This window comes from Epithele typhae (genome assembly GCF_022376455.1).
Source record: "Epithele typhae strain CBS 203.58 chromosome Unknown BXZ73scaffold_88, whole genome shotgun sequence".
In the NCBI taxonomy this organism is placed as follows: domain Eukaryota; kingdom Fungi; phylum Basidiomycota; class Agaricomycetes; order Polyporales; family Epitheliaceae; genus Epithele; species Epithele typhae.
The window spans coordinates 1-27,582 of record NW_025954279.1 but is presented as its reverse complement, the minus strand read 5'-3'; the positions used below and the strand labels follow the sequence as shown (position 1 = coordinate 27,582).

General features: G+C 57.8%; 10 protein-coding genes across 10 annotated transcripts; 6 read left to right on the top strand and 4 right to left on the bottom strand.

Moving 5' to 3' along the window:
* Nucleotides 1–364: 364 nt before the first annotated feature.
* BXZ73DRAFT_106658 (3-hydroxyanthranilic acid dioxygenase) lies at nt 365–1,086 on the top strand (the record flags this gene model as incomplete). Its single annotated transcript, XM_048016682.1, has 4 exons — nt 365–529; nt 598–700; nt 775–855; nt 911–1,086. 4 exons carry the CDS (start codon nt 365–367, stop codon nt 1,084–1,086), a joined length of 525 nt encoding a protein of 174 aa, XP_047872490.1.
* A 772-nt stretch (nt 1,087–1,858) lies between these two features.
* BXZ73DRAFT_55128 (family S53 protease-like protein) lies at nt 1,859–3,950 on the bottom strand (the record flags this gene model as incomplete). Its single annotated transcript, XM_048021285.1, has 8 exons — nt 1,859–1,915; nt 1,976–2,426; nt 2,474–2,608; nt 2,664–2,863; nt 2,919–3,026; nt 3,079–3,295; nt 3,346–3,611; nt 3,669–3,950. 8 exons carry the CDS (start codon nt 3,948–3,950, stop codon nt 1,859–1,861), a joined length of 1,716 nt encoding a protein of 571 aa, XP_047872489.1.
* A 1,641-nt stretch (nt 3,951–5,591) lies between these two features.
* BXZ73DRAFT_106656 (uncharacterized protein) lies at nt 5,592–7,065 on the top strand (the record flags this gene model as incomplete). The annotated part of the gene is made up of 6 exons (XM_048016681.1): nt 5,592–5,687; nt 5,742–5,825; nt 5,879–6,292; nt 6,356–6,516; nt 6,575–6,834; nt 6,893–7,065. The coding sequence occupies 6 exons, from the start codon at nt 5,592–5,594 to the stop codon at nt 7,063–7,065; spliced, it is 1,188 nt and encodes a 395-aa protein (XP_047872488.1).
* Nucleotides 7,066–7,508: 443 nt separating this feature from the next.
* On the bottom strand, nt 7,509–7,948 carry BXZ73DRAFT_22257 (uncharacterized protein; the record flags this gene model as incomplete). Its single annotated transcript, XM_048017642.1, is given in 3 exon segments — nt 7,509–7,637; nt 7,657–7,660; nt 7,677–7,948. Coding segments are annotated over 3 exon segments (405 nt in total), but the record flags the coding sequence as incomplete, so codon positions are not given.
* A 1,682-nt stretch (nt 7,949–9,630) lies between these two features.
* BXZ73DRAFT_106655 (uncharacterized protein) lies at nt 9,631–9,927 on the top strand (the record flags this gene model as incomplete). The annotated part of the gene is made up of 2 exons (XM_048016680.1): nt 9,631–9,720; nt 9,784–9,927. 2 exons carry the CDS (start codon nt 9,631–9,633, stop codon nt 9,925–9,927), a joined length of 234 nt encoding a protein of 77 aa, XP_047872486.1.
* A 427-nt stretch (nt 9,928–10,354) lies between these two features.
* BXZ73DRAFT_81702 (heterokaryon incompatibility protein-domain-containing protein) lies at nt 10,355–12,595 on the top strand (the record flags this gene model as incomplete). The annotated part of the gene is made up of 1 exon (XM_048023551.1): nt 10,355–12,595. The coding sequence occupies one exon, from the start codon at nt 10,355–10,357 to the stop codon at nt 12,593–12,595; it is 2,241 nt and encodes a 746-aa protein (XP_047872485.1).
* A 2,987-nt stretch (nt 12,596–15,582) lies between these two features.
* On the top strand, nt 15,583–17,542 carry BXZ73DRAFT_55103 (FAD/NAD(P)-binding domain-containing protein; the record flags this gene model as incomplete). Its single annotated transcript, XM_048021277.1, has 7 exons — nt 15,583–15,854; nt 15,929–16,109; nt 16,161–16,252; nt 16,315–16,516; nt 16,571–16,708; nt 16,758–17,320; nt 17,377–17,542. The coding sequence occupies 7 exons, from the start codon at nt 15,583–15,585 to the stop codon at nt 17,540–17,542; spliced, it is 1,614 nt and encodes a 537-aa protein (XP_047872484.1).
* Nucleotides 17,543–17,933: 391 nt separating this feature from the next.
* Nucleotides 17,934–18,862, bottom strand: BXZ73DRAFT_55069 (thioredoxin-like protein; the record flags this gene model as incomplete). The annotated part of the gene is made up of 4 exons (XM_048021273.1): nt 17,934–18,035; nt 18,095–18,592; nt 18,642–18,767; nt 18,824–18,862. The coding sequence occupies 4 exons, from the start codon at nt 18,860–18,862 to the stop codon at nt 17,934–17,936; spliced, it is 765 nt and encodes a 254-aa protein (XP_047872483.1).
* A 117-nt stretch (nt 18,863–18,979) lies between these two features.
* Nucleotides 18,980–22,111, top strand: BXZ73DRAFT_106651 (uncharacterized protein; the record flags this gene model as incomplete). Its single annotated transcript, XM_048016679.1, has 6 exons — nt 18,980–19,062; nt 19,985–20,227; nt 20,298–20,481; nt 20,538–20,677; nt 21,495–21,766; nt 21,987–22,111. The coding sequence occupies 6 exons, from the start codon at nt 18,980–18,982 to the stop codon at nt 22,109–22,111; spliced, it is 1,047 nt and encodes a 348-aa protein (XP_047872482.1).
* Nucleotides 22,112–25,523: 3,412 nt separating this feature from the next.
* BXZ73DRAFT_55105 (uncharacterized protein) lies at nt 25,524–27,577 on the bottom strand (the record flags this gene model as incomplete). Its single annotated transcript, XM_048021278.1, has 5 exons — nt 25,524–25,769; nt 25,817–26,585; nt 26,774–26,903; nt 26,951–27,142; nt 27,196–27,577. 5 exons carry the CDS (start codon nt 27,575–27,577, stop codon nt 25,524–25,526), a joined length of 1,719 nt encoding a protein of 572 aa, XP_047872481.1.
* Between the last annotated feature and the right edge of the window lie 5 nt (nt 27,578–27,582).

Genomic DNA, 27,582 nt, shown 5'->3' with positions numbered 1-27,582 from the left:
GGTGAGGAGACGGGTCAGTGGCACGCGTCCTAGTGCAGTGCATGTCACGGCAACTCGCGAGTCACGGATCACATGCACGCGTTGTGCGTGACGCCTCCTCCTCTTCTCCCCCGAAAGGCACGGGAAACCGCAGCTGAAGGCCCACGCGAGTTCACGCGGCATCTCGTTTGCTCTCCAGGCCACCTATATGCTGCTCCCTGCTCCCTCTCGCCACGTCCGCCACGTCTGAGCGACGGCGCTGAACGACGGTCCGTGGCACGCCATTGGCGGAACTTGCCGAATGCCTGAGTAATGGCCGACGACCAACTGCACATCTGCTCTTGACTCACATCCACATCCTATCCGCGCACCTCCCCCATCCGCCATGCCGCTCGCGCCCCCGCTCAACTTCCCCAAGTGGCTCGCCGAGAACGGCCACCTCCTCAGGCCCCCGGTCAACAACTTCTGCGTCTACTCCGGCAAGGATTTCATCGTCATGGCCGTCGGCGGCCCGAACGAGCGCAACGACTACCACGTGAACGAGACCGAGGTGCGCCTGTCTCCTCAACCTGCTCCCGTCTCACCTCACGACGCGCGCGCGCGCGCGCGCACGAGCAGGAGTGGTTCTACCAGCACAAGGGCGGCATGCTCCTCCGCGTCGTCGACGACGGCGCGTTCCGTGATATCCGGATCGAAGAGGGCGAGATGTTCCTTCTCCCTCGTACGTCCTCGTCCCCACCCTCTCCCTCCACGTCCTCGCGCCCTCCTCCCCTCACCAACCCGCACCCCGCACAGCGAACACGCCGCACAACCCTGTCCGCTTCGCAGACACGATCGGGATCGTCATGGAGCGCGTCCGCCCCGAGGGCTCGATCGGTGCGTCCCCTTCGCCGCTCTCTTGCGCGCGGAGCCGAAGGACGTCCTGGCGCAGATCGCCTGCGGTGGTACTGCAAGTCCGGCGCGCACGCCGCACCGACGGTCATCCGCGAGGACGCCTTCCACTGCACCGACCTCGGCACGCAGCTGAAGCCGCTCATCCAGAACTGGATGGCGGACGAGAGCCTGCGCAGGTGCGGCGAGTGTGGGGCCGTCGCGGAGGCCAAGTGAGGGCGGGGTGCGCGCAAGAGGCGGGAGAAGAGGAAATGGTTGGAGCATCTGTTGTACGTGTACTGCTTGGCTTACCGCTGTATGCACATATTGCTACTCTCGTGGCTGGATCGAGCGCGTGCACGGATGGGGGGTACTATCCCTCTCAGTTTGGACAGGCAAGCGCCGGGCGAGAGAATTTGATGCACCCCCCTCTCCCTCCACGTCCGATAGCAATAAAATTTTAGAGATGCATCCAGAATGCGTGATTTTCACCATTCCGAGAGTTTTAGGCAGATCCAAAGAGCTTTGCGTGAGCGGTCGTCGATTTACTTCGTCGACCCTAGTGTTTGGACATTTCACCGCGAGGGGTCACAACGTGCCTTGAACCCAGCTTCCATGCCCACGAATCGTCTCGGATAAATTGCCCAAACACTTCAAATAGCCTCATAACACATGTCGTAGCATATCGGTGCTCTCATTTTTGAATTTGTGTGAGCCGAGGGGCATCAAGGTATGCTGAAATGCCACTCACCGCACCGAAGTTTGTAGATCACCACAGAAACACACAAAATTCGAGTCTTGGGTAAATGAGAAGCAGGAATATTTATGTGCAAAATCTTGTGGTTATCGGTGAAGGAACGGGGCAGGGACGGGCGCGCAATTCGCGTTTGTCCAATCACTGGGGGTTGTCCAATCACCCCCGGAGGGATAGTACAAACGTCCGGTAAACATGCGAACACACAGCGAAGTCCAATGTTCGACACAGCAACACATCAAACCCGACCTGCACTCACAAACCCGCAAGCTTCAACAGCTTGTTGAAGTCAGGGGTACCGAGCCCAGTGACCTGTCGGAACCCACCGTCAGTCACCACCACATCGACGCAGCCAATGACGAGCGAACGCACTGGGTCCCATCCTTCGACCGCATCAAATCCGACCTGCTCGCCATTGCACTCGATCGTGCTGTTCCCCGTCGTGATGTCCGTGAACGCGGCTTTCGCCCGCGCATACAGCCACGGGTTCAAGAACCCGAGCGGGGGCTTGCCCGCCTGCGCGAGCCGGTCGTTGACCAGCGCGACGATGCTGCCCACAGTAGGGCTCGCGGCGCTCGTCCCAGTCACGCTCTCGACGTCGTCGAACGCGATCCGGAAGTCGGCCGCCTGCGCGGAGATATCGGGGAACGCGCGCCCGGACGTGTTGAACCGGCCCGCGTTCGTCTCTCCGAGCGCGGCGAGGTAGGATGACACGGCGGAGACCTGGTACGAGGGCGCGGGGTAGTAGTTCGAGAACCCGCCGGAGGACCCGGGCCACGCTTGCTCGGGGGAGGAGCCTTGGGTGCCGCCGACGGAAGTGACGCTGGGGAATGATGAGATCGTGATTCATCGGGATGGGCAAGGACGTACTACGGGCAGTTGGACGGGAACGTGGGGTTGAAGGTGGTCGTGTTGCTGTTCATGCAGCCAACGGCGCTGTCTCCGGATGCAAAGAGGACAGAGACGCCACGAGCACCAAGTTGGGCATAAGCCTGACAAAGTTTGCTGTTCCCGAGCTGGATCAGTGACTTCAGATTGCAACAGACGTAAGAGGACTAACTCGGTGAGCGCGAAGCTGATGCTGTGCTCGGCGAAGCCGTAGCTGGTGGTCAACACTTGAGGAGGGTCGTCGAGGGAAAGGAGATAGTTGATCTCGTCGAGGTAGCCCTCCAGTTCTCCGTCGGTATTGTTGAATCCAACCATGATGAAGTCGACCGGGACTTCAGTGGCCAAGCCAACGGTGTACTGAATGTCGAGTTCCTGACACAAACAAAGATTAAGGACACAGGACTAGAGAGCAAAGCGAAACACGCACTCCCTCCGAGACAGACGGAACGTCTTGGTCGTTGTTGCCGCCATCGAGCAGCGTCACGGAAAAGTTGGTGGTCGGGTCCATATCAGGCCGGAACGTCTTCAAGAAGTTCTGGAGCCGCGCCGATGAACACGCAGAACCATGCACAAGGGTGTGGGCGTACCTCCAAGAACGTGTAGTGGGCATTGTTGCCAAAGTGGGCGGTGACACCGATCCTGTTCGTGCTGACCTTCGCGGGCTTGGTGGGGATGTTGTACAGCTTCTGAAGGCACGCGGGGGTCGTGCCGTTCGAGCATTCGGGGAGCGACGTGCGAGGGAGGACGGGCTCGTGGAAGGCGCGCTTGTTCACCAAGCCGACGCTCTTGATCGGCTCAGGGAAGCTGTGAAAAAGGTCAGTTTTGGCTGACTATATGCGCACGAGTGGACGTACTCCGTAGTGGGGGCGATGAGATCGATGTGATCATTGAGACTCGCAGGGATGGAGTAGGAAAGGGTGCGCAATGCAGAAATCCCGGAGGCGGAGTGGGAGAACATGGAAAACTCGGCGGCGAGAAGGGTGTTTGCCTGGCTGACGGTCAGGTTGACTCCTAGCCAGTCCCCAGCGGGGCTGAGGGCGGTGGCGGTGAGGCCATGCTCGTTCAGCCAAGAGGTCACCGCATCGACGCTGTCGGAGCTCGGAGCTGCGAGTTCCTGGGCCTGCAAGATGCGGCGATTGAGCGAGCGGCTTCGTGAGATGAACATCAACGAACTTACATCGGCCTTGGAGAGGTGCTGGCGGAAGGAAGAGCTTGAGGGATCGCTCACGGACTGGAGGGCGTTGACAACCGCACTCGGATTAGCCTGGGCGAGAGCGATGCGTAGAGTGAGGGGGGTACTGGGGGAGGCGAGACTGGAAAGTGCAAAGCCAGAGGGAGGGGCATCGCGGGCTTGATGAACGCGGAGGCTGCGGGAAGGCTTGGAGGGCGTAGAAAGCGGAGTAGCGACAGCGAGGTAGGAAAGGAGAGTCAGTGCGAGGACACACGCGAGGGGGGCCATGGAGGGCAGCTTGAGTGGAGGAGGACGGGAAAAGGAGGGAAGGCCGGGAGAGCACTTGCCTGGTCGGCGTCGGCGCTGCATGGAAGGGCACCGAACGACGCACGGTGGAGTATCCACGCGAGCGAGCCTTCGTTCGTCTCCGTTGCTTCGCCCGCTCTGCGCCGTTGGTACGGCCGGGAGGATGATCTCAAACGGCCGTGCGCGCCACCACAATCATTGACCCTCCAACGCGGTGGCGTCTTCGTTCGTGGATGCACCCACCCGTATCCATCGATGTTCAAGCAAGACAGGTGCCAGAACGGGACGAGCTGTGTCCGTGGTCGGTCTTAGTACACGACATGTGGAGGGAAGCGTGAGATATGAGTGTCGAGATCGTCCGTCGGTTGGTTGAAGGAGATGAGTGTTGCAGCGAGGCAGGGGGAGGTGCCAACTTGTGGTGCATATACTCAGTAGGTGGGTGGAAGACGAGAGAGTGTCTTTACGGCGAGGTCAAGACCAAGCCTCCTGACGTCACTTCTTCCCACGATCTGGAGCGGCCTGAGCCGAGCTGAAGTTCCCACGCGCCTCAGTGGCTGCACCAGGCTTGGCGCTGTCACTATATATATGTTTGAGCAGACTCTGCCAGACCGTCACGCGTCATCTTTTCTCGAAAACAACCTCCGAGGCGTGGATAAATGTTTGTCGTGGGCGGCGCTCTTGACGTCGGTCGGTGCTTTCTTCCTCCTCTCCTCCTCTCACGCGAGCTCACCGTTCTTATACAAATCATCAAATGCCAACGCACCGAAACTAGTCCTAAATTAATGAATCTTGACATGCTGCCATATGGACGGGCTCAAGTTCCTCGGTCATTTCTGACTTGCCACCTCTTACATGTGTAAGGTGTCAGGTGCCGCAAGCATCGCCAACAGCGGCTGTGGTAGTCGAGTGAGCTGTTTCGACTCTTCCTCTTGAGTCTCACGCTCTCAAGTCTCATAGCCATCCCTATCGACCACAACATTTCCAGATATGGCTGCTTATGTTTTCAGTTAGAGGGTAGCCGAGTGGAGGGCGGAGGCAACCCATGCTCCCGCCACGAATCTAAGTTTCGTCCTGACGTGGCGTCCCGGTTCGCATCTCGCTCGGTCCTTGTTCTTCAATCCCGGAGGCCTGAGTTCCGAGCGGAAATAGGAGAAGTACGGAACACATCCCCGCACTTTCCACATTGTTGATCAGTTTCAGCAGCGCACGGTCGTCCACAACAAGGCCAAGCGATGGATGTGAAGCCGGCGTTTTCCTGCACAAGATGACTCAACTCATGGCGCTGGCCGGCCACAGTTCCCCTTGCGTTTGAGAACGGTATATTTCCGCACTGCGGCGCATACCGGGACCTGTCAAGGCGCTGGGCGACTTTGATATATAAACCCAAAAGAAGCATCGCCAATCCTCAGCTCGTCCTCGTTCCTTTCCTTCGAGTTCAACTCCTTTATTTACTTCATTCGGCTGGTGAGATGAATTTTGTCGCGTTCTTGCTCGTGCAATGGACTAGCTGACGTTCTCTTCATCCATCACAGCTGCGCGGCTTCTTTTTTACGACCCAACTTGCCGCATTTCATTCAATCCATCCGTCCTCTCACTTTCAACTTCGCTCACGACCATCCCACCATGCCGGCTCTCAATCGTCTCTTCGTACTCTCTGTCCTCGCCATCTCTCTGTCCGTTCACGCCATCCCCGTCCGCGATGCGTCCACGGATATCGATGTACACTCTCTCCCTTCGACCTTTTTGTTGGACTCGAGTTTAACGCTTTATCAGGTCGTCGCACACGGCACTCAGGATCCCTCCGCTTACAACAGCTTCGTCGAGAACGAAGGCTTCGACGATCACGAAGACGCCGAGGTACGCTCGCCCCGTTATCCCGAGACCTGTCCCGTTCTCAGTGGTGGTTCCAGTTCGTTGCACACGAGGACGACGTCGCGGAGCTGGACCGCCGCGGTGGTACCAAGTCGACACGGCCCACGAAGGCCGCTCCTGCCAAGGCTCCGGTGAAAGCCGCTCCCGTCAAAGCTCCCGTCAAAGCTCCCGTCAAAGCCCCGGCGAAGGTGGCGCCTGCGAAAGCGCCTGCGAACGCTGCCCCTGCCAAAGCACCCGCAAAAGCTCCTCCAGCGAAAGCCCCGGTCAAGGCACCGACCAAAGCTCCCACCAAAGCTCCCACCAAAGCTCCGGCGAAGACGTCCACGGGCAAGGCGTGCACCGCGAACAAGTTCAAGAGCAAGCGAGACGTGCGCGAGAAGCCGTTCTCCGAGTTCGAGCACCTCTTCAAGCGCAACAACCCAGAGTTCGTCGGTTGGCATGGAACCAACAGCGTGCGTCTCTTTGATCATCCTTCACTCCCCCCAACTAACACCCGACCGACTGCGTGCACATAGGACACGGCCGCGTTTTGGGCGGAGAAAGGTCAGCTCGAGAAGCCGACGAAGCCGAGCGGTTTCTTCGACTCTTTCGGCTTCGGCTCCAACGTCGCGAAGGGCAGCAGTGGCGCGGACGCAGAGCTCGGCGTCGGAGTATACGTGACCGACGAGCCTGTGACGTGAGTGCCATCTTCTGTCGGACCTACGTTTCGTACAGCCGCTGACGGACGCGACCAGCGCGCGGGGGTTCGCGAGCAAGAACGCGCTGGAGAACAAGGGCACGCAGCCGATGCTCTGCGCGATCTTCGCCAAAAGCACGACCAACTGGCGCACCGCCCTCCGCAAGGCGTTGCTCCCCGAGGCCCTCGTCGGCGACTCGTCGACAAAGTCACAATCGCAGGCGCTGGAGCAGGGACGCAACCTGTACCTCAAGCGCGTCGTCCCCGACGTGACCCCCAACACCGTCGTCCGCTTCGCGCTCCTCGGCCGCGAAGACCGTGCGTTTTCCTCCCCGTCGATTCCGATGCTGGTGCTGACCTCGCGCGCGCTCGGCAGGGAACCGGAGCGGCCAGATGGTCATCCCCGCCGCTATCACAAACCAGTTCACGGCGCAGTGCGTGCCGAAGGACAGCGCGACGCTGCCCCCGGGCACGACTACTCTCAGCTATCTCTCCCCGGCACTCCAGGCGGCATGGGACATCGCGCCCGAGCAGGATTGCTCGATATGAGTCTGATATGTATATGATACGGGCGGCGGGTAATTGAAGACTCATTACTTGCGGTATACGTGATGTGCCATCGACGCCAGTTTGGATGCGCCAGATGGCTCGCCGCTCGGTTGCATCTAGTCCACTCGTGCCAGCCCGTTGAACGGGCCAACCATGGTCGACGACCGCTCACAGTGCCGTAAACAATCGCTGTGGTTGAACAAACTGTGTGGCTTCCCAGCAGCCAGTGTGGTGGCGCTCCGATTCGGACTTATACACTGGATATAGAATGGTGCCTTACGAAACTACGCAGCCACTACCACTGCCAAGATTAGATCGCAGTCTCCGGACTCCACGTTGTTGAAGATGAACTTCATCTCGGAGCTGCTGTGGGAGAAGTCAGGGCTAGACGGAGTACCGAGAGTGTGTGCTCAGACCTGCCCGGCGTGCTTTCAAAAGCCATACACGACAACGTAGAAAGCTTCGTCGACGTTGATACGCCGCTCAGCAGAAGTCTCTATGAAGGGGCAGCCAAGGCGTCTTGCAAGCTCATCGCCCTCTACGGAAAGCAGCCGTGAGCCCGCGAACCGTTTCTAATGATAGTGTGCCAACCATGCTTTTGGACTTCTCACAAATATTCCAGATCGGACCTGTTGCCAACGATGACGATAGGAAAAGAACGCTTTTTGTTCGCACTCATCAGCTGCCGATGGATAATGCTGACGTTCTCAAATGAAGCGCGGGTGTCAGTCGCGTAGATTAAGAGAACTCCGTCGCCTGGGCGCATGTGCTCTTCCCTCCTGGTTCTGAGGAGGATGGAGTCAGTCCTGAGAGCGCAACTCAATGACCATAGGCGTACGGAGTCAATGATTGCGCCTTCGTTGTCAATTACGCATTCTTTTCGGGTAATGGCAGTTGAGCGCGTTGAAAAGCGGCGGAGAATAATGAAATAGAAGAAAAGTCCGCCGGCGCACGTGTGCGGTCCGATCGGCGCAGAAAAACAGTAGAATTGACATTATGGGGGCTCAGGGACGTATTCCATGTCGAATTGGTCACGAATGAATTGGTGGAGGAGTTCAGAATTTCCGACACCTTGAGTTCAGGAGTTGAAACCCAAGCCAGACGCAATGGCGTAGCTGAGGGGATTTAACAGTATTGCCACAGAGTACAACTTTGTATTCCGGAAGGTACTAGGGATAAAAGTGTTTGCATCGATCATAGCGACCAAAGAGGGTGGTAATGTACGTACCCGGGCGGCGTTCATAGCGGAGGGAGGAAGTGTACAGAATGGTGGCCCGTGGAAGAAAGTTAGATTGGTATCTCCTGGCCTGAGTATGAACGGGTGTTCTTCTTTGTGGTAGAGTACATGGTGTGCGCGCGTGCGAGAGAGACGCGTAGGCGCTACTTGGCAGCGTTTGGTCTCGGTTCGCATCACCTGACCGCGCGCGCGTGCCAGGGCCGCGCACGGCGCTCGTTTTTTGCCCGCATCGACTTGAAGTTGAACGGCCCCACACCGGCGAGGATCCTCGCCGTCCCTCTCCGCTGCAGCATCGCCATGGCGCCGCCGCACACTCTCGTGCGACGGCCATGCTCTACCATCAACACACGCGCTCTCTCGCCCGGTGACGCTTGGCTGGCCCCGTCATTCAGTGAGTTCTCCCCGTCGTTCTCCGTCGTGCCAGACACCGCGCGCAGCCGCCGCATGCCCTCTGCGCGCCGTTGGCTGTCTTGACCAAGACATTCTCACCGCCATGCACTCCGTCTCTTTGCTAGATATACGCCCGTAGATCCACCGGAGTGTTCCACCTTGCTCCACGCCTACGCCTACGGCTCTATGCGCCTGTATGCGCACATCTCAGGTGAGCCGTCCGTCACCGGTTTATCGAGCTCACCTTGGCCGCGTCTCAGCAGTGATGGGCATCTCGTTAACGCGCCCACGCCCACGACTATATGCGTCTGTATGCGCACACCTCAGGTGAGCCAAAACTTTTTTTTGGTAGAACACGTTGGTCTTACGAAGGCATTGGTCCCGTTTTCGGGCTTGTTGTACCTCCTGTCACAGGTGAGCCAATATTCCCCGCCACAGACTCCGATCGCGTCGTCCGCAGTGCGCATCTCCGCCCGCTCTCCCAATCCCCGCGTTCATCGTGATTTCGTACTTGCTCGCGGAACTCCCCCACGTTCCCCGCTGGCCGCCACCGCCACCACTGCTGCCACGCTTATGGATATACACCCCATCGTGCAACGTCAGCCCCCCGGCGTGCTCACTTTCAGCTCACGCAGCGGACGCGGCCGACCGAACGGGCACCCACTCGATGCGAAGCAGGCCGACGATTTGGGTGTACTCCCGGACGCCTTCAATGTTGCAAGGAAATCACCGCGCTCCCCGTCGAGGCCCTTTCTTGGCAGGATGTCCACGCGCCCGACTCGGACTCCAATGACGATTCCGAGCCGCGACTAGGGCAAACGTGCAAGACGCGTGTTGCGATCCCGTACCGCCTTCGTTTCTTCGACGTCACCGTCGACCACTCCGAACACCCCGATCAGCCCTTCGTTCCGTATCATGGTGTTCCCGTACTAACCCCAATGTTCCCGACAGCGTATCCGTCATTGATTCCTCTCGCACATATGCGTGCTGTCAGCTCGATCGTCGAGAACTGTCTCGCGTATCACATTGTGCGTACCTTCTCTGTCCTCTCCGACGTTAAAGTCGCATTGACGAATATGTCCTATCGTTAGGCGATCTCCCCGTTCCGGTTCATTACAGTCTTCGCGCTGAAGAGGTCCGTCTTGGACCACGTTACCATGCTGATTACTGTCGTCTTCAAGAACGACATGTTCGGTGCCGACAACAAAGAGTCTACGGAAACGGGTGCTAGGTAAATGTGTAATGTTGTCGTGCGCAGTATGCCAATATCTATCTACGTGCGCAGCATACCGCCGCAATACATCGGACTACAGCGACACCTTCATTCGCGCTCCTTATGTTTACCGGTGCACAGCTATCTCGCACGATATTTACCTGCGACAGCGGAGTTGTAAGAAGATAGTATCAGCACAGGGCAAGACATACACAAGGTGCTGAGAAGGTGAACAGATGTGATGGCAAAGCGTGTGCGCTTCAACAGACTCACATTCTCACGTGGCACGTGTTCATACCATATGCTGTGTCACGACGGGCCCGGCCCTGTTGAACATCGACTTCGACACCCATGGTCATTGGTGTATCACGCCCTTGTGTTCTCATCTGACCCACCTGTCAGCACGATAATCACAAGAGGGGTGGACAAGGGCTAGCGACTCGGCTCAAATGTGGCTCCTACACACTCGCGACCTCGTCCTCCACAAATTCGAACGGCCCCCCGTACAGTACGCCATCCTCTCCCACGTCTGGCGCAAGAGCGAACAATCCTTCCAGGACATCTCCACAGCGAAGAAACAAGCCCGCCTCTCTCCCAAGATAGAGCAGTCTTGTCGCCACGCTCGCCTTGACGGTTTTGCCTGGATCTGGATCGACACCTGCTGCATCGATAAGACCAACTCTGTTGAGCTCTCGGAGGCAATCAACTCCATGTACCGCTGGTACGCGGGCGCGGCAGTTTGCTATGCGTACCTCCATGATGTCGATCCCTTCGAAAACCCAGGAGCACCGGGGTCGACCTTCCGTCTCAGCATCTGGTTTACCCGCGGATGGACGCTGCAAGAGCTTGTTGCCCCCAAGGAGATGGTCTTCTTCGCCCGCGACTGGACGATGCTGGGAACGAAGGGATTCATGGTGGACCTACTACAACAGATCACGAACGTCGATGTCGACGTCCTCCTCCACCAGAAGAGCCTCGTCTCCGTCCCTGCCGCGAAACGCATGTCGTGGGCGGCGAAGCGCCAGACGAGTCGATGCGAAGATGAGGCATACTCGCTCATGGGCATCTTCGACATCCACATGCCGACCATCTACGGAGAAGGCTCCCGTTCCTTTCGGAGACTACAAGAGGAAATCATGCGCAGTGCGCTCGACCACTCGCTATTCGTCTGGGGCACCTTCACCACCATCGAATCCTCCGTCTTTTCCGAATCCTCCGTGGCAGACAGTAGGACGGACGTTCTCTCTTCAGATCCAGAACAGGGCGACTTATGGGAAAGTCCCTACGATAGGATGGACGCCTCGTTGTTCAATCTTCTTCCCCTTTCCCCTAGTGCGTTCGGCAACTGGGATTCTGGGGGCACCCCGGGACCTGGTCATCCAACCGCGTTACAGCATAGGCGCTTCAAGGAGGTGTTGTCCAGATTCGGAACGGGAAAAGACGCGGAGACAGACGTGAGCATGACCGGAAGTGATTGTTTTATGTTGCATCCGCTGACAAGATATTCTCAGATTTCTTCGGTCCCTGAATTCACGCTTACGAGCAACGGGATACGAGCCCACATTCCCATACTGCCTCTCTCCATCGATCTTGTCGACCCCAAAGCAAGGCATCTTGACCTCGAGTACTACGTGGCGCTCTTGGCCTGCAGACTCCCGCAGCGAAACTCTATGGTAATCGGTCTCGTTCTGCGCCGGTGGAAAACCTCATACTTGTATCGCGTGGGAGCAGTACTTTCAGACGTCGGGTTCGCGCGCTACGTTTCCATCACTCCAGGTCCTCCCCAAGGGACCGATTCCATCGCGAACCAGAGCCTCGATTGTCGCTGGACCGATATATACATCGCTCAAGGACAGCTTTCCGAGAGCCGGCCTGCCCTTCCGAAGCCACCCAGGGCCGCACAAACAAGAGAAGACGCACGGCAGCTTGTCGTTATCCCGCGCTGGGTCCTTGTTGCTCTTGCTAGCGCCGGCTTCACTCCCATACATCCTCCCCCAGAAGCAGGGCCGTCGCTCGCGCGCCTGGTGAGCCATGTGCAGCTTCATACATACGCCTTCGCGCAAACGCACTCGTCCCACGAGTTCCGCATCCACGTCGGGCGGTGCTCGTCAGGGCTCTGGATCAACACCGAGTTCGTCGATGGCTGTGCGGGCCGTTCGCTCCCCGTTGACCCATTCTGCGCCGACGTCGAAGACAGCACACGCCCCGTCTACCTCATCGACCACCTGTGCAACGCTTCTCCCCACGCGCACGTCTGCGACTGGGACCACGCGGACGCGTCCGTGCATCCGGCCGCAGAGGAGGACGATGCTTCCTCGAACGCACACTCGGACCTCCCCTCCAGGACTCCACACGCAGCCAGCCTCGACTCCACGGGCCTGCGCTGGACGCGTCGCCGCACGTTCTCCGCGCATGGGTGGCACGTGCACGTGCGCGTCGTCGACAGCGCCATCCTGCGCGGCCACGGCACGGGCGGCACGCTCTGGGTGCTTGGTGTCGAGGTCACGGACGCGTGGCTGCCACATGTGCGCACACTGTCCGACACGGAGGGGCGCCGCGTTCCACCGCTTTTGCCACCTGAGTCGTCGCCGGCGAAACAAGTCGTAGCCGACCCAGAGCGACCGCGAAAGCGGTGGTTCTCCGGCGTTGTGTCGCTCACCCAGGATGTCCAGACGCTGTGGAAACGATGACGCTCCTTCATACGCGATTTGCCCAACCTCGCCGGCATCGAAGCCATCCCAATATCTGTATATCGGGAATAGGCCCTCAAAATACACTCGCTTGCGCCTCGCAGAAGCCGGATGCTGTGTATCCATGACTTCTCATCTGTGGCGCGCAATCTCCGTTGGAGCTAATATCACCTGACGCAAGGCTTCTCGTGCAGCATGGTGTCTGCAAGGCTCTATCCACTTTCCGGTGCATCTTTCCCTATAACTCTCCCATCTTCGCTGTCCCCCTCAATATCACCCTCCCCCTGGTCATCTACGCCATCCGCTCCGATCATGTGGCTTCTCGACACCGAGCACTACGGGCTCCGACACTTTGACCATCCCCCATCCCGATACGCCATCATGTCACACGTGTGGAACCACAACCACAGCAGTAGCGAGTCAGAGCAGACCTTCCAGGACCTCCGTGCGTTCCGCTCCCCCAGGTCCGTCTCCTCGAAGATCCGGGAATGCTGCAAGCACGCCCGTGTACAGCACATCCAGTGGGTCTGGATCGACTCCTGCTGTGTCGACCACACGAACAGCGTCGAGCTCTCCGAGTCGATCAACTCCATGTTCGCCTGGTATGCCGGCGCAGCCGTCTGCTACGCCTACCTTTCCGACGTCGATCCGGACGAGAACCCGGCCGCGCGAAATTCCTCGTTCCGCAACAGCAAGTGGCACCGCCGGAGCTGGACTCTCCTCGAGCTCCTCGCGCCCCGGAGCATGGTCTTCTTCGCGCGCGACTGGCACACGATCGGCACGAAAGACTTCCTCGTCGACCTCCTCGCGGAGGTGACGGAGGTCCCCGTCGACGTGCTCACCGCCAAGAAGCCGGTGGTGGAGGTGCCGGTCGCGGTGCGGATGAGTTGGGCGGCGAAGCGCAGGGCACAGCTCGTCGAGGACGAGGCGTACAGCCTCTTTGGGCTCTTCAACGTCAACATGCCGGCGATATACGGAGAGAAGCACCGCGCGTTCCGCAGGCTGCAGGAGGAGATCATGAAGACGTCTGGAGACCTCACGCTGTTCACGTGGGGTCCGTGCGTCAGCCTCCCTCCCGCGCCGAAGGTGTCCGAAGACTCGACGCAGTCGCACGAGTCATCCTCGGCGGCGTCCGCGGATGCCGTTACCCCGCTCACGAGCCAGACGTACCTGTGCACTCCGGTCAACGAAGCCGGTCCCCCGTTTGGACACGTCGAAGAACTGAAGCCTGCCTCTGAGAAGCCTCTCAAGACGCTCCTGGCGCCCTCCGTCTACGACTTTGAGACGTCGCTTCTCCTCGCTCGGCTCTTCAAATCAACGCCTCAAATTGTAAATGAAAAGGAAATGAAGTCATTTGGCATTCAAGGAGACAAGAAGCCAAGTGTATGCCCCGTCGTCTTCGCCCCCTTCTGTAACGTTCTGACAAACCCTTCTAGACGTCAATGAAGCCTACCTTCACTCTTGCGGCGGGCGGAATCAGCGCTCGGCTACCTCTCATCGAGATCCCAGGGGATAAGCTGGATACTACCCTCTCCCCCGTCACCAACCAATACCTTGCAGTCCTTTCGTTCGTCCGCAACGACTCTCAGATGCCGACGAACGCGCGAAGCACAACCACATTCATCTGTCTAGCGCTATCCCGCGCCACAAGTGGATCGGATATTTACGACGTGGGAGCTACCGTCAAGGGCGAAGGCTTCGCCCGCGTATTCCTTGTCGACTTCAGCGACCCTTCGACCCGGTCCTTCTTCAATCTCGTCTCCGGGAGCCACTTCAGCTACCACTGGAAGACGATAACCATCTCCCAACCGGCGGACAACCATGCCGCCAACTCCCAAGTTCCTGCGCACCCCTCACCCCCTTACAATGAGCGTCCAGGCGCGCAGTGCATTGTCATCCCGCGATGGAACCTCAAGTCCCTCGACGCCGAGGGGCTCAAGGCAATCCACCCCGAGAACCCGACCTTCCCAAAGACCGTAAGCCCGACCGCCGGCCAAATGTTCGTCTTCTCTCACCAGGCCAGGCGCGAAGAGATACGCGTCCACGCTGGCTGGTGCGCGCACGACCGCGGGCTCTGGTTCGCCGTCGAGTTCGTCGACCCCTCCGAGCACGGCGGCGCGGTCCTCCTCGGACGCGTGCACGACGCGGCCGACTTCGTGCCGTCGGACGCGGCGCCCCGGTCCTCCCGCAAGACGGCGGAGAAGAAGTACGGCGTGGCCCAGGCGCAGCTCCCCGGGATTCCGGTCGCCCGGTGCGATATGACGCACGTCCGCGGCTGGGATGCGGCCCTGCCGCGCGCGCGGACGCCGACTCCCAGTGCGGCGAAGACAGACGACGCTTCAGCGGGCCTACGCTGGGCGCGCTTCCGCAAGTTTGCGTGGGGCGGGCGCACGGTCACGATTCGGGTCGTGGATGCTGGGGCGGAGGGCGAGGAGTCTCAGCGCGCGCCGGCGAGAAAACACAGTCAGATGTGGGTGGTCGGTATCGAGGTCGACTTTGCGGACAAGCTGGAGAGTATTCCGCCGCGCGCGGGCGACCAGATCGGTGCGAAGAAACGAGGGCGATTGAGTCGCCTGTTCAAAAAGCCATCATCATCACCGAGAGCGCAGAGCGCGTCGGGAACGCTGGAGTCTGGCCGCGAATCGGAGTTGCCATGATTGGAGTTGTAGCTTGAGACGAGTACAGTACGAGACTGGGGTTTGTTTGTTTGTTTGTTTGTTTGTTTGTTTGTTTAATTCCTGGGCCCTGTGGTAGGCGGTACATACAGGCATTCTATGATGTATCATGTGAGGCCTGTCTGACGCACTTCGAATTATCCACTGAGTTCGATTTGTGGTGGACAGACGCCGTCCGGGCCGCTCCGAGCCGCCGCGTCAGGCTGTGCGACCGAGTCTCGGGGGCGATCGAGGCGTCGTGCCCAGTCCATTGCCCACTGCCAGGTTCGCTGCTTCCACTCGCGACCACGGGCAACCATCGGCCTTTCCACCATGAGGTCTGCGACCATCTTCCTAGCCACCACCGCTGCATACGCCTTCCAGCTGCCGTTCAACCTCCCCTTCTTCTCCTCCGCCTCCCAGACCCCTCTCGTCGCTCCACCGCAGGAGGTGCATGATGCAGCCGTGCCCAACCGCATTGCTATCATTGGTGCAGGTGCTGCGGGCTCTTCTGCCGCGTTCTGGATCTCCAAGGCGAAAGAACGGTATGGGGTCGACGTAGAGGTGGATGTATATGACAAGAACGCTTGGGTCGGAGGACGTGAGTAGATGCTCTCTCATGCAAACTTGTCCATTTTTATATCCCGTACGAGCCTATGTTGACCACTTCTACAGGCAGCACCACTGTGCAGCCGTACGACGACGAGTCGGCAATGCCCCATGAGCTCGGCGCGTCCATCTTTGTCAAGATCAACAAGAACATATGGCGCGCCGTCGACGAGTTCGGTCTCGAACGTGTCAATTTTGAGGACGAGGACGACGTGATGGGTCTGTGGAACGGCCAGGAATTCGTACTCTCGGTACGTCCTCAATGCATGTATGCGCATACAGCCTGGCTGAATTTGCTGCAGACCGGCGGCGGAGGGTTTCTCAATGGCTGGATGGACAAGATCAAAATCCTCTGGAGGTACGGCTACCACGCTCCTACGAAGACACAAGAACTGTGAGTCCACCTTTCCCGAGACTACGTCCAGTGCACGTACTCAATGTCACGACTATGCCCAGCGTTGGAGCAATGGCCGACAAGTTCGCCCGTCTGTACAAGCCGAACACTCCTCACTGGACGAACATCTCCTCGGTCTCAGATACTCTGGAGTTCAGTCCACTTGTGGCTCAGACCACTGCTGAATACCTCGACCTCCAGGGTGTGAACAAGCTTTGGTCCAGGGAGCTTGTGGAGGCGGCTACTAGGGTCAACTACGGTCAAGTGAGTCTATTCTCCTAAGTGCGGTATGCTTTGAAGCCGATCTAGGATACGCAGGACGTGGATAAGATCCACGCCCTTGAGGGCATGTGCTCTCTAGCGGCCTACAGTGCATCGAGCGTGAAGGGCGGAAACTGGCAAGTCTTCGACCACTTCCTTAAGCATTCGAAAGCGAACCTTTTCCGTGAGACGACTGTAAGCATGCTCGTGCTTTTTTGTTGCAATATTTGCTGACCTTGCCTAGGTCAAGTCTGTCCTTCGCACATCGTCGGGCTGGCTCGTCCACTCCACCCTGTCCGACGTTCCCCGCGCCTACCGCACCGTCGTTCTCGCTGCCCCCTACCACCAAACCGGCATCTCCTTCTCCGCTGAGCCCTCGCTCGCACATGTCCCTTGGCAACCGTACGTGCACCTCCACGTCACACTCCTCAGCACGTCATCACCCGCACCCAATCCTGCATACTTCAATCTGCGCCCCGGGTCCAAGACACCGAGCACTATCTTGACGACATACGACGGTGTCCGTCATGGCGGCCCCGAGCCCGAGTTTAACTCGGTGTCATACCACGGCCCGCTGATGATGAAGAACGGAGAGCGTCGCGTGAACGCCCAGGGAGAGCAGGAGTGGACGGTGAAGGTGTTCTCGAAGAAGCGGGTTGACGACAAGTGGCTGAAGGAGATGTTCGAGGGCAAGGTCGGGTGGGTGTATCGCCACGAGTTCGACGCGTACCCGGTGCTGCCCCCCACTACGACATTCCCTCCGGTCAAGCTCGCGGAGGGGCTGTACTACGTCAACGCCTTTGAGCCGTACGTCTTCTTTAATACTCTCTTCGGCCAATTGTACTCACGCATCTGTCCACCAGGCTAATTTCGACCATGGAGACGGAGACCATCGCCGCTCGCAACGTGGTAGAACTTCTCATGAAGGAACAGTTCGATGCCGGCCTCTGCAAGGCGGAAGATGTCGAAAAATCTATGGCCGACGGCAAGTTGGACGATGACGATTACGTGTACGGCTGGGACTGCTAGATTGGAAGCTCGAAGTCCCTGCGGAAGGTAGTGGAGGATGATGATAGGTTGTGGATTAGTCGGATGCCCATACTCTATCTCGTATGTTCGCTGTTCTTGCTCTTATCTGGAACGCTACTCTGTACATCACCGCTCTATAGTTTCTAGTTCTCTGTTTACTCGCTTTACTGCTGTCATGTGCGGTCTTTCTGCTCAGCGAACACTCGAAGCCGAAGGTCCCCCTGTGGCTCGTCTGCGGTGTTTGTTACGGTCACACAGCACGTGCCGTGACACTACGCGCTGAGTTTTCTTTTTCTCCCCCCCATTCAATCCAACTGACGCTTGTGAAAACCACTTTAACAAAATCTATTCCCGCATCTCCATACACCCACTACGCCCACCCTATCCCACTTCAGTTCTGCTTAGGAGGCAGAGGGATGGTAAGGTCCATGTTGATCTTGCCAGTCTTCCGGAAGCGGTCGAGGCGCCTCATGAAGTTTTCGTGTACCGCAACCTGCACAAAGCGATTTTGTAAGTAGCCATCCCCTCTCATGTACACTGAAAAACGCTCACCTCGTCCCACGTCTGTACGAAGCTCGGCCGCGCGTAGTTGCGCTCCTTGTACCCCTTCAGCTTCTTGAACCGCTCCGACTCCAGCGCCTCGATGATCGCCTTCGCATTCTCCTCGCCCATCGGTTTCGCCCCGCGGCATGCATTATCGAGACGCGCGAGGAGCGGCACGAACGCCGCGTCGGCGATGCTCCACGCATCGCCCACCGCATACGCTCCCCCGAGGAGCGCCTGCATGCCCTCGAACGCGTCCAGGAGCGGCTCGACGGGGGCGCCGAGGAAGAGGAACTTGAAGAACGCGGGCAGGAACTGCTCGTCCACCGCGCGGGCGAAGAGCCGGGCGTGCGCGCGCGCGACGGGGTCCGCCGGGAGCAGGTGTGCGTCCGGGAGGAGGTCGGCGAGGAACTCGTTGATGGCGAGCGACTCGCCGATCTTGACCGCGTCCGCCGCAGGGGCCTCGTCGGGACCGAGGGGGCCGCCGCCGTACACGAGCATCGGAACCTGTGGGAGTGGATGAGGAGGGGTTGGGGGGCGCGGAGGAGAGACGTACACGGGCGGTGGGGTAAACCTTCTTCTCGTACCATTTTGGCTTGTCAATGAGGTCGATCCAGATGGTGTCGTACTCGACGTTAGCCTCGGCGAGGGCGAGCCTGACCCGGTGCGGGAACGGCGTGTCCTGGAAAGCAGGCGAGTGAGGGTCCTTGGCCACAGAATGATGAAATATTGACTTACGTGGGCGGCGTACAGGGTCATTCTCTTGACTTCAGACATCTTTGCGTGTAGAAGCTTGGTACCGCTTGAGCTCGATGGGTTGTTTTTTCCAACCGTTCACCACGACCGAGCTTTATACCCTCCCAGCTTCACGGCTGGGCTCCACAAACACACCGAATGCAGCCGCTCTTCGCACGCACGCAGCTCATGATGCCGGACGCATTCGTGTACATCCTAGACGGCATGCGGCCAACGCGCGAGTACGTTTCTCGCCGGCATCGCTAGCCGCCGTTAAATCAAAGCACTGGTTGTCGAGAATTTGACTGCGGTGGTCGCGCGCATCAGGCGAAGCTGACATACGGACGCTCAAGCGGAGTCAGCGTTTTCGGCGCTGCGCTGTCATGCAACGCTCTACCAACAAACATTGGGTCCGCATGAACTAGCTTCGTACTCCTAGAATCACCTGGGCCGCCGTGCCCCTGCGGCTTTCACACGGCGCGACGACGCAGACGAAACGCCGCGACGTCCCCGCACGACGGAGCGAACGACATGCCCAGTCGGAACGTTCGACCAGCATTCATATTCTGATGGTACGTGCGGTTACAATCCCAGCGATAGTGTCAGTGTCGCCCATGCTGTACTCTCAACGGTACTCGGAACGAAGGTTGACAGCTACGTCGAGGCACGAGTCGGTAAGCGCGAGGGCTTCGACAAGATACAGCTACGGTCACAAAGCTTGTCCAGGCGCCGAAAAAACGCGACGCGCGTCGAGAGAAATCGAAAATAAATCGAAAATGGTCGAAAAATCGCCAGCGGTGACGAGCTCTCCCTCTCCCTCGCTAGATCCCCCCGACGGCCATGGAAAGTTGAAGAGCGCATCGGGCGCATGTTTGGGTACGATATGACGCTTTTTCGTGTTCTCAACGGCCGAGCTGACGTGTTCCGTGGCAGACAGTGGTCTGGTGGTGGTGCACGACGTTCTTATCCCCGTCTGCCACCTTGACGCCCCTCGAATCGTGTCCGACGATGTATAGGATGCTGAGTATATTCTTATGTGTGAGTTCTTAGTGTTTTAACGTCTTCTCCACCACGCCGAAGACGCCATGTACTCCCCGCAACCGGAGCCTCAGACTTCCAGAATTGTGGGTGCAACCACTGCATGGTCCTTGATTCCACACACAGGGCCTTGGGCCACGACGCGGACGACGTCGTGGCGGCGAAGTGGTTTGGCTCACACGGGATCTTGCTTGCGGACTTCAAGGCGGCGCGGAGGGAGCTGCAGAACCTCATCAGTGACCCCGTGAAGCACGGGTGGGAGTACCTGTGCGCGAACGCTGGCAAGCTTGCGTGCGATGCGGACAGGCCTGGGGTTTCCATCATGGAGAACTTCGGCCAGCTTCTGATCTTGGAAGCGACTGGGGACAGGTGAGTAAGCTCAGAGTTGCTCTGCGTGCATGTTTCTGACGACCGTCGCAGGAGTCTCGTCACGCTCAAGGAGCCCGAACGGTACTGGAACTACTTCCAAGGCAGGGGCATCCTCAGTGCTCACGCATGAGAACTTCTCCGATGACCTCGACACAACCTCGCTTGGCCTCGTCACCATGAAGCCTCCAAAGGAGCACGTTCACTCCATCATGGACGAGATGCTCACCCTCCTCAGCGACGACGGCCTCCCCTACGTACGTCTCCTCCTTCGCCCCCGAGTGCCTGCGCACCTGACGTCCCTCCCGCACAGACCTACTTCGACCGCGAGTGCCCGCGCCTCGACCCTGTCGTGGCCGTAAACGTCCTCCACCTCTTCTACACCCACGGCCGCGGGTGCGAGCTCCCCGGCATGCTCGCCTCCGTGCACCGCATGCTCCTCCACCGCGAATGGTTGGTGTTGCTCGGAGGGCTGGGGGAACACTCAAACGGCGAAGTGAAACCGGAAGGCATGTACATCCTACAAGTACTGTACATTCCCCTCTATCTATAGGTTTATGAGAGCCTCCCAGCTCGTTAACACCCCACCAACAGTTCCCTGTAATGAGAACTTGAAACATCCTCGTGACAATGAAGCTGGGAGCATGAAGCGAGGACGGCGGTGTCTATGAGAGCGAGCCGCGCTTCGAACCACCATGGACTCTCCCAATGTAGCCACAAAAACTCGGGCATACGAACATCCTGCACCACAAATCACAGCAATAGTATAACTATGCTGCGACGATGGGGGGGACGCAAGATATCAATGGGGAACTCACCAAAGTTGGCATTCTCGCTTTAGCACACGTACCCGCCCGCTCCCGCACCTCCGCCAACGCCTTCTCGACAGTCGTCATAGATGTGACAAGTTCCTTGCGTCGCAGACGCACGCTTCATGGGCACAATTTCAGCCTCGGGGTGGCTCGAGGGGCGTCAAGGTGGCAGACGGGGATAAGAACGTCGTGCACCACCACCAGACCACTGTCTGCCACGGAACACGTCAGCTCGGCCGTTGAGAACACGAAAAAGCGTCATATCGTACCCAAACATGCGCCCGATGCGCTCTTCAACTTTCCATGGCCGTCGGGGGGATCTAGCGAGGGAGAGGGAGAGCTCGTCACCGCTGGCGATTTTTCGACCATTTTCGATTTATTTTCGATTTCTCTCGACGCGCGTCGCGTTTTTTCGGCGCCTGGACAAGCTTTGTGACCGTAGCTGTAGTCGAATGCAGGTGGGTGCCCAATGGACGAGAGTGCGGCCATCGTGACACGCTCGACAACTTCACCGAGCTCCACGTCATGGACGCCTCCGGCCACAAGCACGACCTCGACCGCACCGTGCGCGTGGAGTTCTTCAAGGGGGTCGAGAGGATGGTGATGCTCTGCCGGTGGGCCGGGTGCGAGCTGAACGAAAAGGACAGGTTCATCGACAAGGACAACTTCCTGCGCCACGTCAAGGACACGCGCCCGCAGGACGGAGCTACCTCGAGTCCTACTTCTGCAAGTATCTACAGGAAGCGTCACGGTCCCACGCTGCGCTGCCCTCGCCTCCCGTACTACCTTCTCGCTAACGCAGGCTCGCCGGCTTCTTTATGTCCCACGTCTTCCTCATCATGTTTCCGACTGGGTATTTCTTTCTTCTTTTGTTTGCTCATCAGCAAAATCCCATCGGGCGTGCGCGCGCGCGCGTGCGCATGTAAGCGCGCACAATCCAGACAATCCAGCCATTCTGTGGCGCAAGATCCCTGCACAACTCACGGATTACAATCCGCCCCAATTCTGCACAAGCGGCGCCAATCCCACGCAATGCTACGCCGCGCGCGCGCAGTCTGAGCATGGGATTGTTTAGATGGCGGGCACTTGGCCCGATTGCGTGCCCTCGTACGTCAGCCAAGGGATTCCAGAAGCACGATGTCCTTGGTAAGGCTCCATGCACTTGGGCGGAGTGCACGCTCATGCAAGGATGTTGGTAGCTGGCAGGGCTGCGGAAGGATTGACCGGATGGCGAGCAGATGGGGCAGATTATTGCAGAAGGGGCGGGATAGGGTGGACTGCCGTTGATCAGCAGAAAGTTGCGGTCACACTCGGAGTTCAGTAGAAGCCAGATGGGAAAATATTGAATACTGGCTTGCATACATTCACTATAAAATTACGACTACTATGATGTTGCACGAGCACGGCGCTGAGCCTGGCGCCGGGCCTGTCGGGATTCAAAAATTTGATGACGCTGGTTCGGGCCGTCGTCATTGTCACCAACTAGTTCAAGGTTCATGCCCTGAGATAGTTGGCCAAACGGAGTCCCGAAGACCCAGCTGTGAGCACGTCAGCAAGAGTATGTGACATAAGGAAATAGGGTGCATACTGATTCCACCACACCATCAAGTTAACGTCGTCATCGTCTAGCTTCTGAGTGACACAGGCCTCCGTGTTGTCGTCAAAATCCTTCTGCTCAGCTTCAAGAAAGCGGAGTATGTCGCAAAAGAACTGGTGCCCAGAGTTCGCCGCATCGTCACCTCGAAACTTGTCCTGGGCGCGGATTACAAAGCGCACCTGAAAGCGATGTCAGCGACGAGATTGAGATGATGGGAAAGTGACTGACCAGTGTCGCCAGATAAGCAAGCACCCGGGGCTCGACTCGAGTCATCCGGTAGATTCGAGAAAGTGAGCTCCCCTTTGTCTGCTCGCCCGGGGGGTGAAGAGCTGTTGAGCGTCCGGTGTAGACCAGTCGGAAAAGCTAAAATCATGTAAATCTCAGGCGATTTATGAAAGATAGGTAAGGGAACACTTACCTTGACGAGGAATGTGCTTTGTAGTAAGCCTTGATCTGCACAATCCGGGTCGTAGACAAGATAGTCAGGGAAGAGATACCCCGCATCAGTAACTTCCAAATCCCCTGAATCCCTGAATCCCCTGATTTCAGGGATTTCAGGGATCCAGGAGAACGGGGACCATGCAGGGCATACAGGGCGACTCAGGGATCCAGGGCGCCCGGCGTGCGCAGGGACTCAGGCAGCCGAGTGCGAGAATCGAGCTCATTGCAGCAGTATGTATGTACATAAAAATGCTCGTGGTTGACCTACTCCGCACGCGCATCGCAGAACGACTGTCAAACGCATGCAGTGCGGTGGGCATGCACATCGCAGTTCCTGGGCCAACGAGTCTGGCCGCAGATGGGGTGAGGCGCGCAGTACCACGGCAGAGCGTGCTGCAAGGCCTGCGGACGTGTGCAAGGATATCAACGCACCCTAATGGCCGAGCGACGCTGGCCATAGAGGGAAATGGGTGATGCAGTCCGAACAGCTGATGGCGCAATGCTGGCGGGCAACTTGCTCTGTACCGCCGACTTCCGCAACTACGCCCAATACTAGACGCCCTCCCGTGTCGCAGAGACCTTCCACACCTCGGCTGGGTCCGTCAACACTGTCCGCGCATGGCTTGAGGAAGATGCTGCGATATCGCCTCAATTCATCGCGCCGAGCACGAGCAGCGGGTGGCTCACCGCGAACATGACCGTCGTGGAGGCTGCTCAGCACGGACTGCTACGAGTACGAGCATGCGCGCAACAGGCGGATGCAGCTCGCGTTACGGCGCGACAGGCGGATGCCACTCGGTGGCAGTGCTGTAGCCCGTCGGTAACGCCCATACGAGGTGCCCGCGTTGCCGTCGGTAACGGCCATACGAGCTCGTACGAGCTTCGGTAGTGTAGCCGTCCGTAACGGTCGTACGAGGTATTTTGGAGGATACCTTTGGTTCCTGCATAGGGCCTTTGCACGGCTTCCCTACATGTAAAGAAGTAGTAATTCGTACCACAAACAATGCGAATAGCACTGTGCTACCCTACACCGGCATTACCGAGGCCATCCTTCCTCAGACTCAAGATCCTGGCCCATACTCGGGGCCCTCAGGCCGGCACGCAATTCATCTCCATCAACGCATGTAATACATTGCCGCAGACCTCCGCGGCACTTAACAGCTGCTTGTGTCACCATATGTGCGGTGTTTGTCCCGCAACGGTAGAAACAACCTCGGTAGTCGTACAAGCCTGTATCCCGTCTGGGACGGTCGTACGAGCTCCCTCAGGCGACACACACCAGAATTGTTGTAATGCATTTAGTACGTAGCCACGGCCGTCCTGATCACATACCGACTTGTATTGCGGCCGTGCGCGCCGTGGTTACCCCGCGGCGATGCGCACACTGCCGGAGCTCGTACGAGCACGTACCCCGTCCGAGACGGTCGTACGAGCTACCTCAGCCGGCACGCACCGGAATTGCGGTAATGCATGTAGTACGTAGCCACAGACGTTCTGAGCACATACCGACTTGTTTTACGGCCATACGTGCAGTGGTTACCCCGCGGCGATGCAAACACTGCCGGAGCTCGTACAAGCTCGTATGGGAATGCAATTACATAAGTAAATCAACACCGAAGAGTGACGACGGAGCCGATTGTCGGCATTCAGAAGGCGGAGCTAATACCGAACCTTCAATACCGAGCGCCAATACGGCCCTTATCAACGAACAAGGGGTCCCACTGCTACATCACCAATCCCCCCACTACCATGTGTTTCCTGAAGATCAAAACCGGTGTATACTACGTGGAAATTGTGTCCCGCGTAGTAGAGGTCACTGTTGCTTTCCTCACCAAGATGATCACCGCTGACCACTTGAAACACAGATATCCGACATTGCCCCAAGAATATACTTGGAGTGCCCGGTGAATGGCTGTGGATCGGTAGAGGTCGACTTAGACCCATATGATGTGGTATATAATGCTGACACCCCAAAGCTGTATGTGCACTGATAATATTCGTCTAGTCATTGGTCTTTCCACGGCCGAAGTTTGGTCAAATGGTTCGGATCCGCGGATTCGTCGAACAGAACAACATGTTTGAGTGCGAAGAGCTCATAACGGCACAAGAGGCGACGTGCACCGACGGTATGATGTGATCGGCTTAATATTTGTGTTCGCTGACTAGGCCTGATAGAAACCACACCTCGTATGGCCTTGTCCCGGACCAGACCTTGGAAGCTGGAGAAGAAGTAAGTCAGATTACGGGATAGGAATGTACATCGTAAACCTTTGTATCGGTAGGTGTAAATGGACACATTGTCCTCCGTGTGCCTCGTTACCGGAATGCCGAGAATGCCGATAACAAACAAAGCGCTGAGGAGCGGAAATGCCGGCACAGAGTTCATTGCCGGATACATGCAATCACTACCGAGGCAGATGTGTCTATACAGCCAAATACAGGGTATAATCTACTGAAGAGGTTTAGGATGCGCGAGACGGACGGTGCGGAACATATCTGCGCTCTGCTTCTCCTTTCTCTCCCACATGCGAGCTTGTCCGTTCGCGTAACACTTATGGCAGGGTGACTCCGCCATGAACACGGCCCGGCGGAACCAGTTCTCCTTGAGGCGCGCAAAATCCAGCACCACGCAAAGCATCTCCAGGTCAAGCGCATTCAGGTTCTCCCACCAACGGTCCTTTCGCTCGTAGCCACGCTGCCACATTGTTCGTCAGGCTACAAGATGTCAGGCGTGTTAATGACCAGTGGGCGGAGCCACGTACTTTCATCATTGTACAAGGTGGAGCCCTCTTCCGATGTTCCGGTAAACGTCCAGATCCATGAAGGGTGCTTGTTCCGAGCACCCCTGGTGGTTGCTTCCAGGATCGTGGTGTTGACAGTGAGATCGGACTTCATGATGGGCTTGTAAATGACCAGATCATCCGATTTTTTCTTGACATCTTCAGGGTCGTTCGGGTCGTACAGGGCAGCGAGGGCGGTGCGAGAAAGCATGTAGAGCCGGACATACTTCGCTACCGAGTGGTCGACCGTCCGGATCTCGCTAAAGGAGCGGAGAGATTTGCGGACGGAAGTGGCGTTGCGAACTCGAGCGTAGTAAAGGTAGGACTTGGTGTCAATCCCGTCACGAACACCGGATAGACATTCGTTCATCTCTCCCTTCCGAAGTTCTCGCTCCGCAAGGACGACGTCTATCAGACCGTGATCCTTGCAATACTGAATACCGAGTGAGGACGGCATGAGAATGGGAAGTTGCTCTGGACTGCCGGAGTCAGTTGCCTGCGGCGTGTTCGCTGTTGCGTCAGTCCCGTAGTCTTTGAGGGAATCCCATTCCTCGCCGAGATCCACGGGGCCAACGACCAGCCGGGGAGGAGCGTTACTGAGATACTTTGTCGCGTCGGTATTGAACGATCGAATGTCCGATGACAACCGTTGCCTCTTCTCCGAAATCGTCAGTTTCGCCTTGTCGGTAGAGCTCTGCCGCAAGTCCCGAACGAGTCGCGCAATGACCACCCTGAACATGATAAATCAGCATGCATTCTGCCAAACGCATTATTGCACATGTGCCCCAGTATCCACTTCACGGTCGAGCGCCTGTGGTGATTACCGACACGCGAGATGCGGACCCTCGGCATTGGCAATACCGATCATTGAATACCGAGACCTTGACCGATATATTCAGGTGGTGCGGAACTGGCTCACCTCTGGCGGTCTATACTGATTCCCAATGAGAGCCATGCAAGTAAGTCCGCTGAGATCGGATTCTCGAGTGATACCGTGTGCGTGGTGTCGCCGTTCAAGAGAGCCGTCCTGACTTGCGTCTTGTTTGCCGCTGTAGTCTAATGAATATAAGTGTGCAGTTATTAAGATCAGACTCACGTTTGATCTTTTTCGGTGTAAAAATGTCCATGGCGGAGGCATCGGTTTTGCGTGCCTCTCGCGCATCGAGAATCTCCTGTTTCCATTCGGCGCGCTCTTCCTCATTAGCAACACCGTCAATTTCTTGAAAGGCCTCCTTTGCTGCAGTGTACTCTTCCACTGATTCCTCCCACTTGTCAACCAATGACTTCGCTGCCGGGCCGATAAGTACCGATTGCCGAACATGACTTCCGGAAGAGACCTACGTAGACGACAGAGCTTCATCCAATTCGAATCTTGCATGTGAGCGTCGATAACCTCTTTGCGATGCGACGTAGCCATCCCACGAATACTATCCTTAATAAAATTCAATGGCTTCCAGAGGGTTTCGACAACTTCACCATCTTGATGGCCGACGTTGGGAACGAAGCTCAGCGAATGCCGAGCGTAACACCGATTTTGATGGCCGTGAACGTGGAACTGGCCGATGGCCCAAAAGAAGGTAGCGGCAATGGGCCACTGCAGGAACAGAGATGCTTCGAATCGTTTGCGCGCGTTGATGTGGTACTGACAGGCGATGTCGTAGATGAGGACAAAAGTCGTGTAGCCGGCGAACCACTTCCATGCCCAGTTTACCGAGTAATCCATGTTCC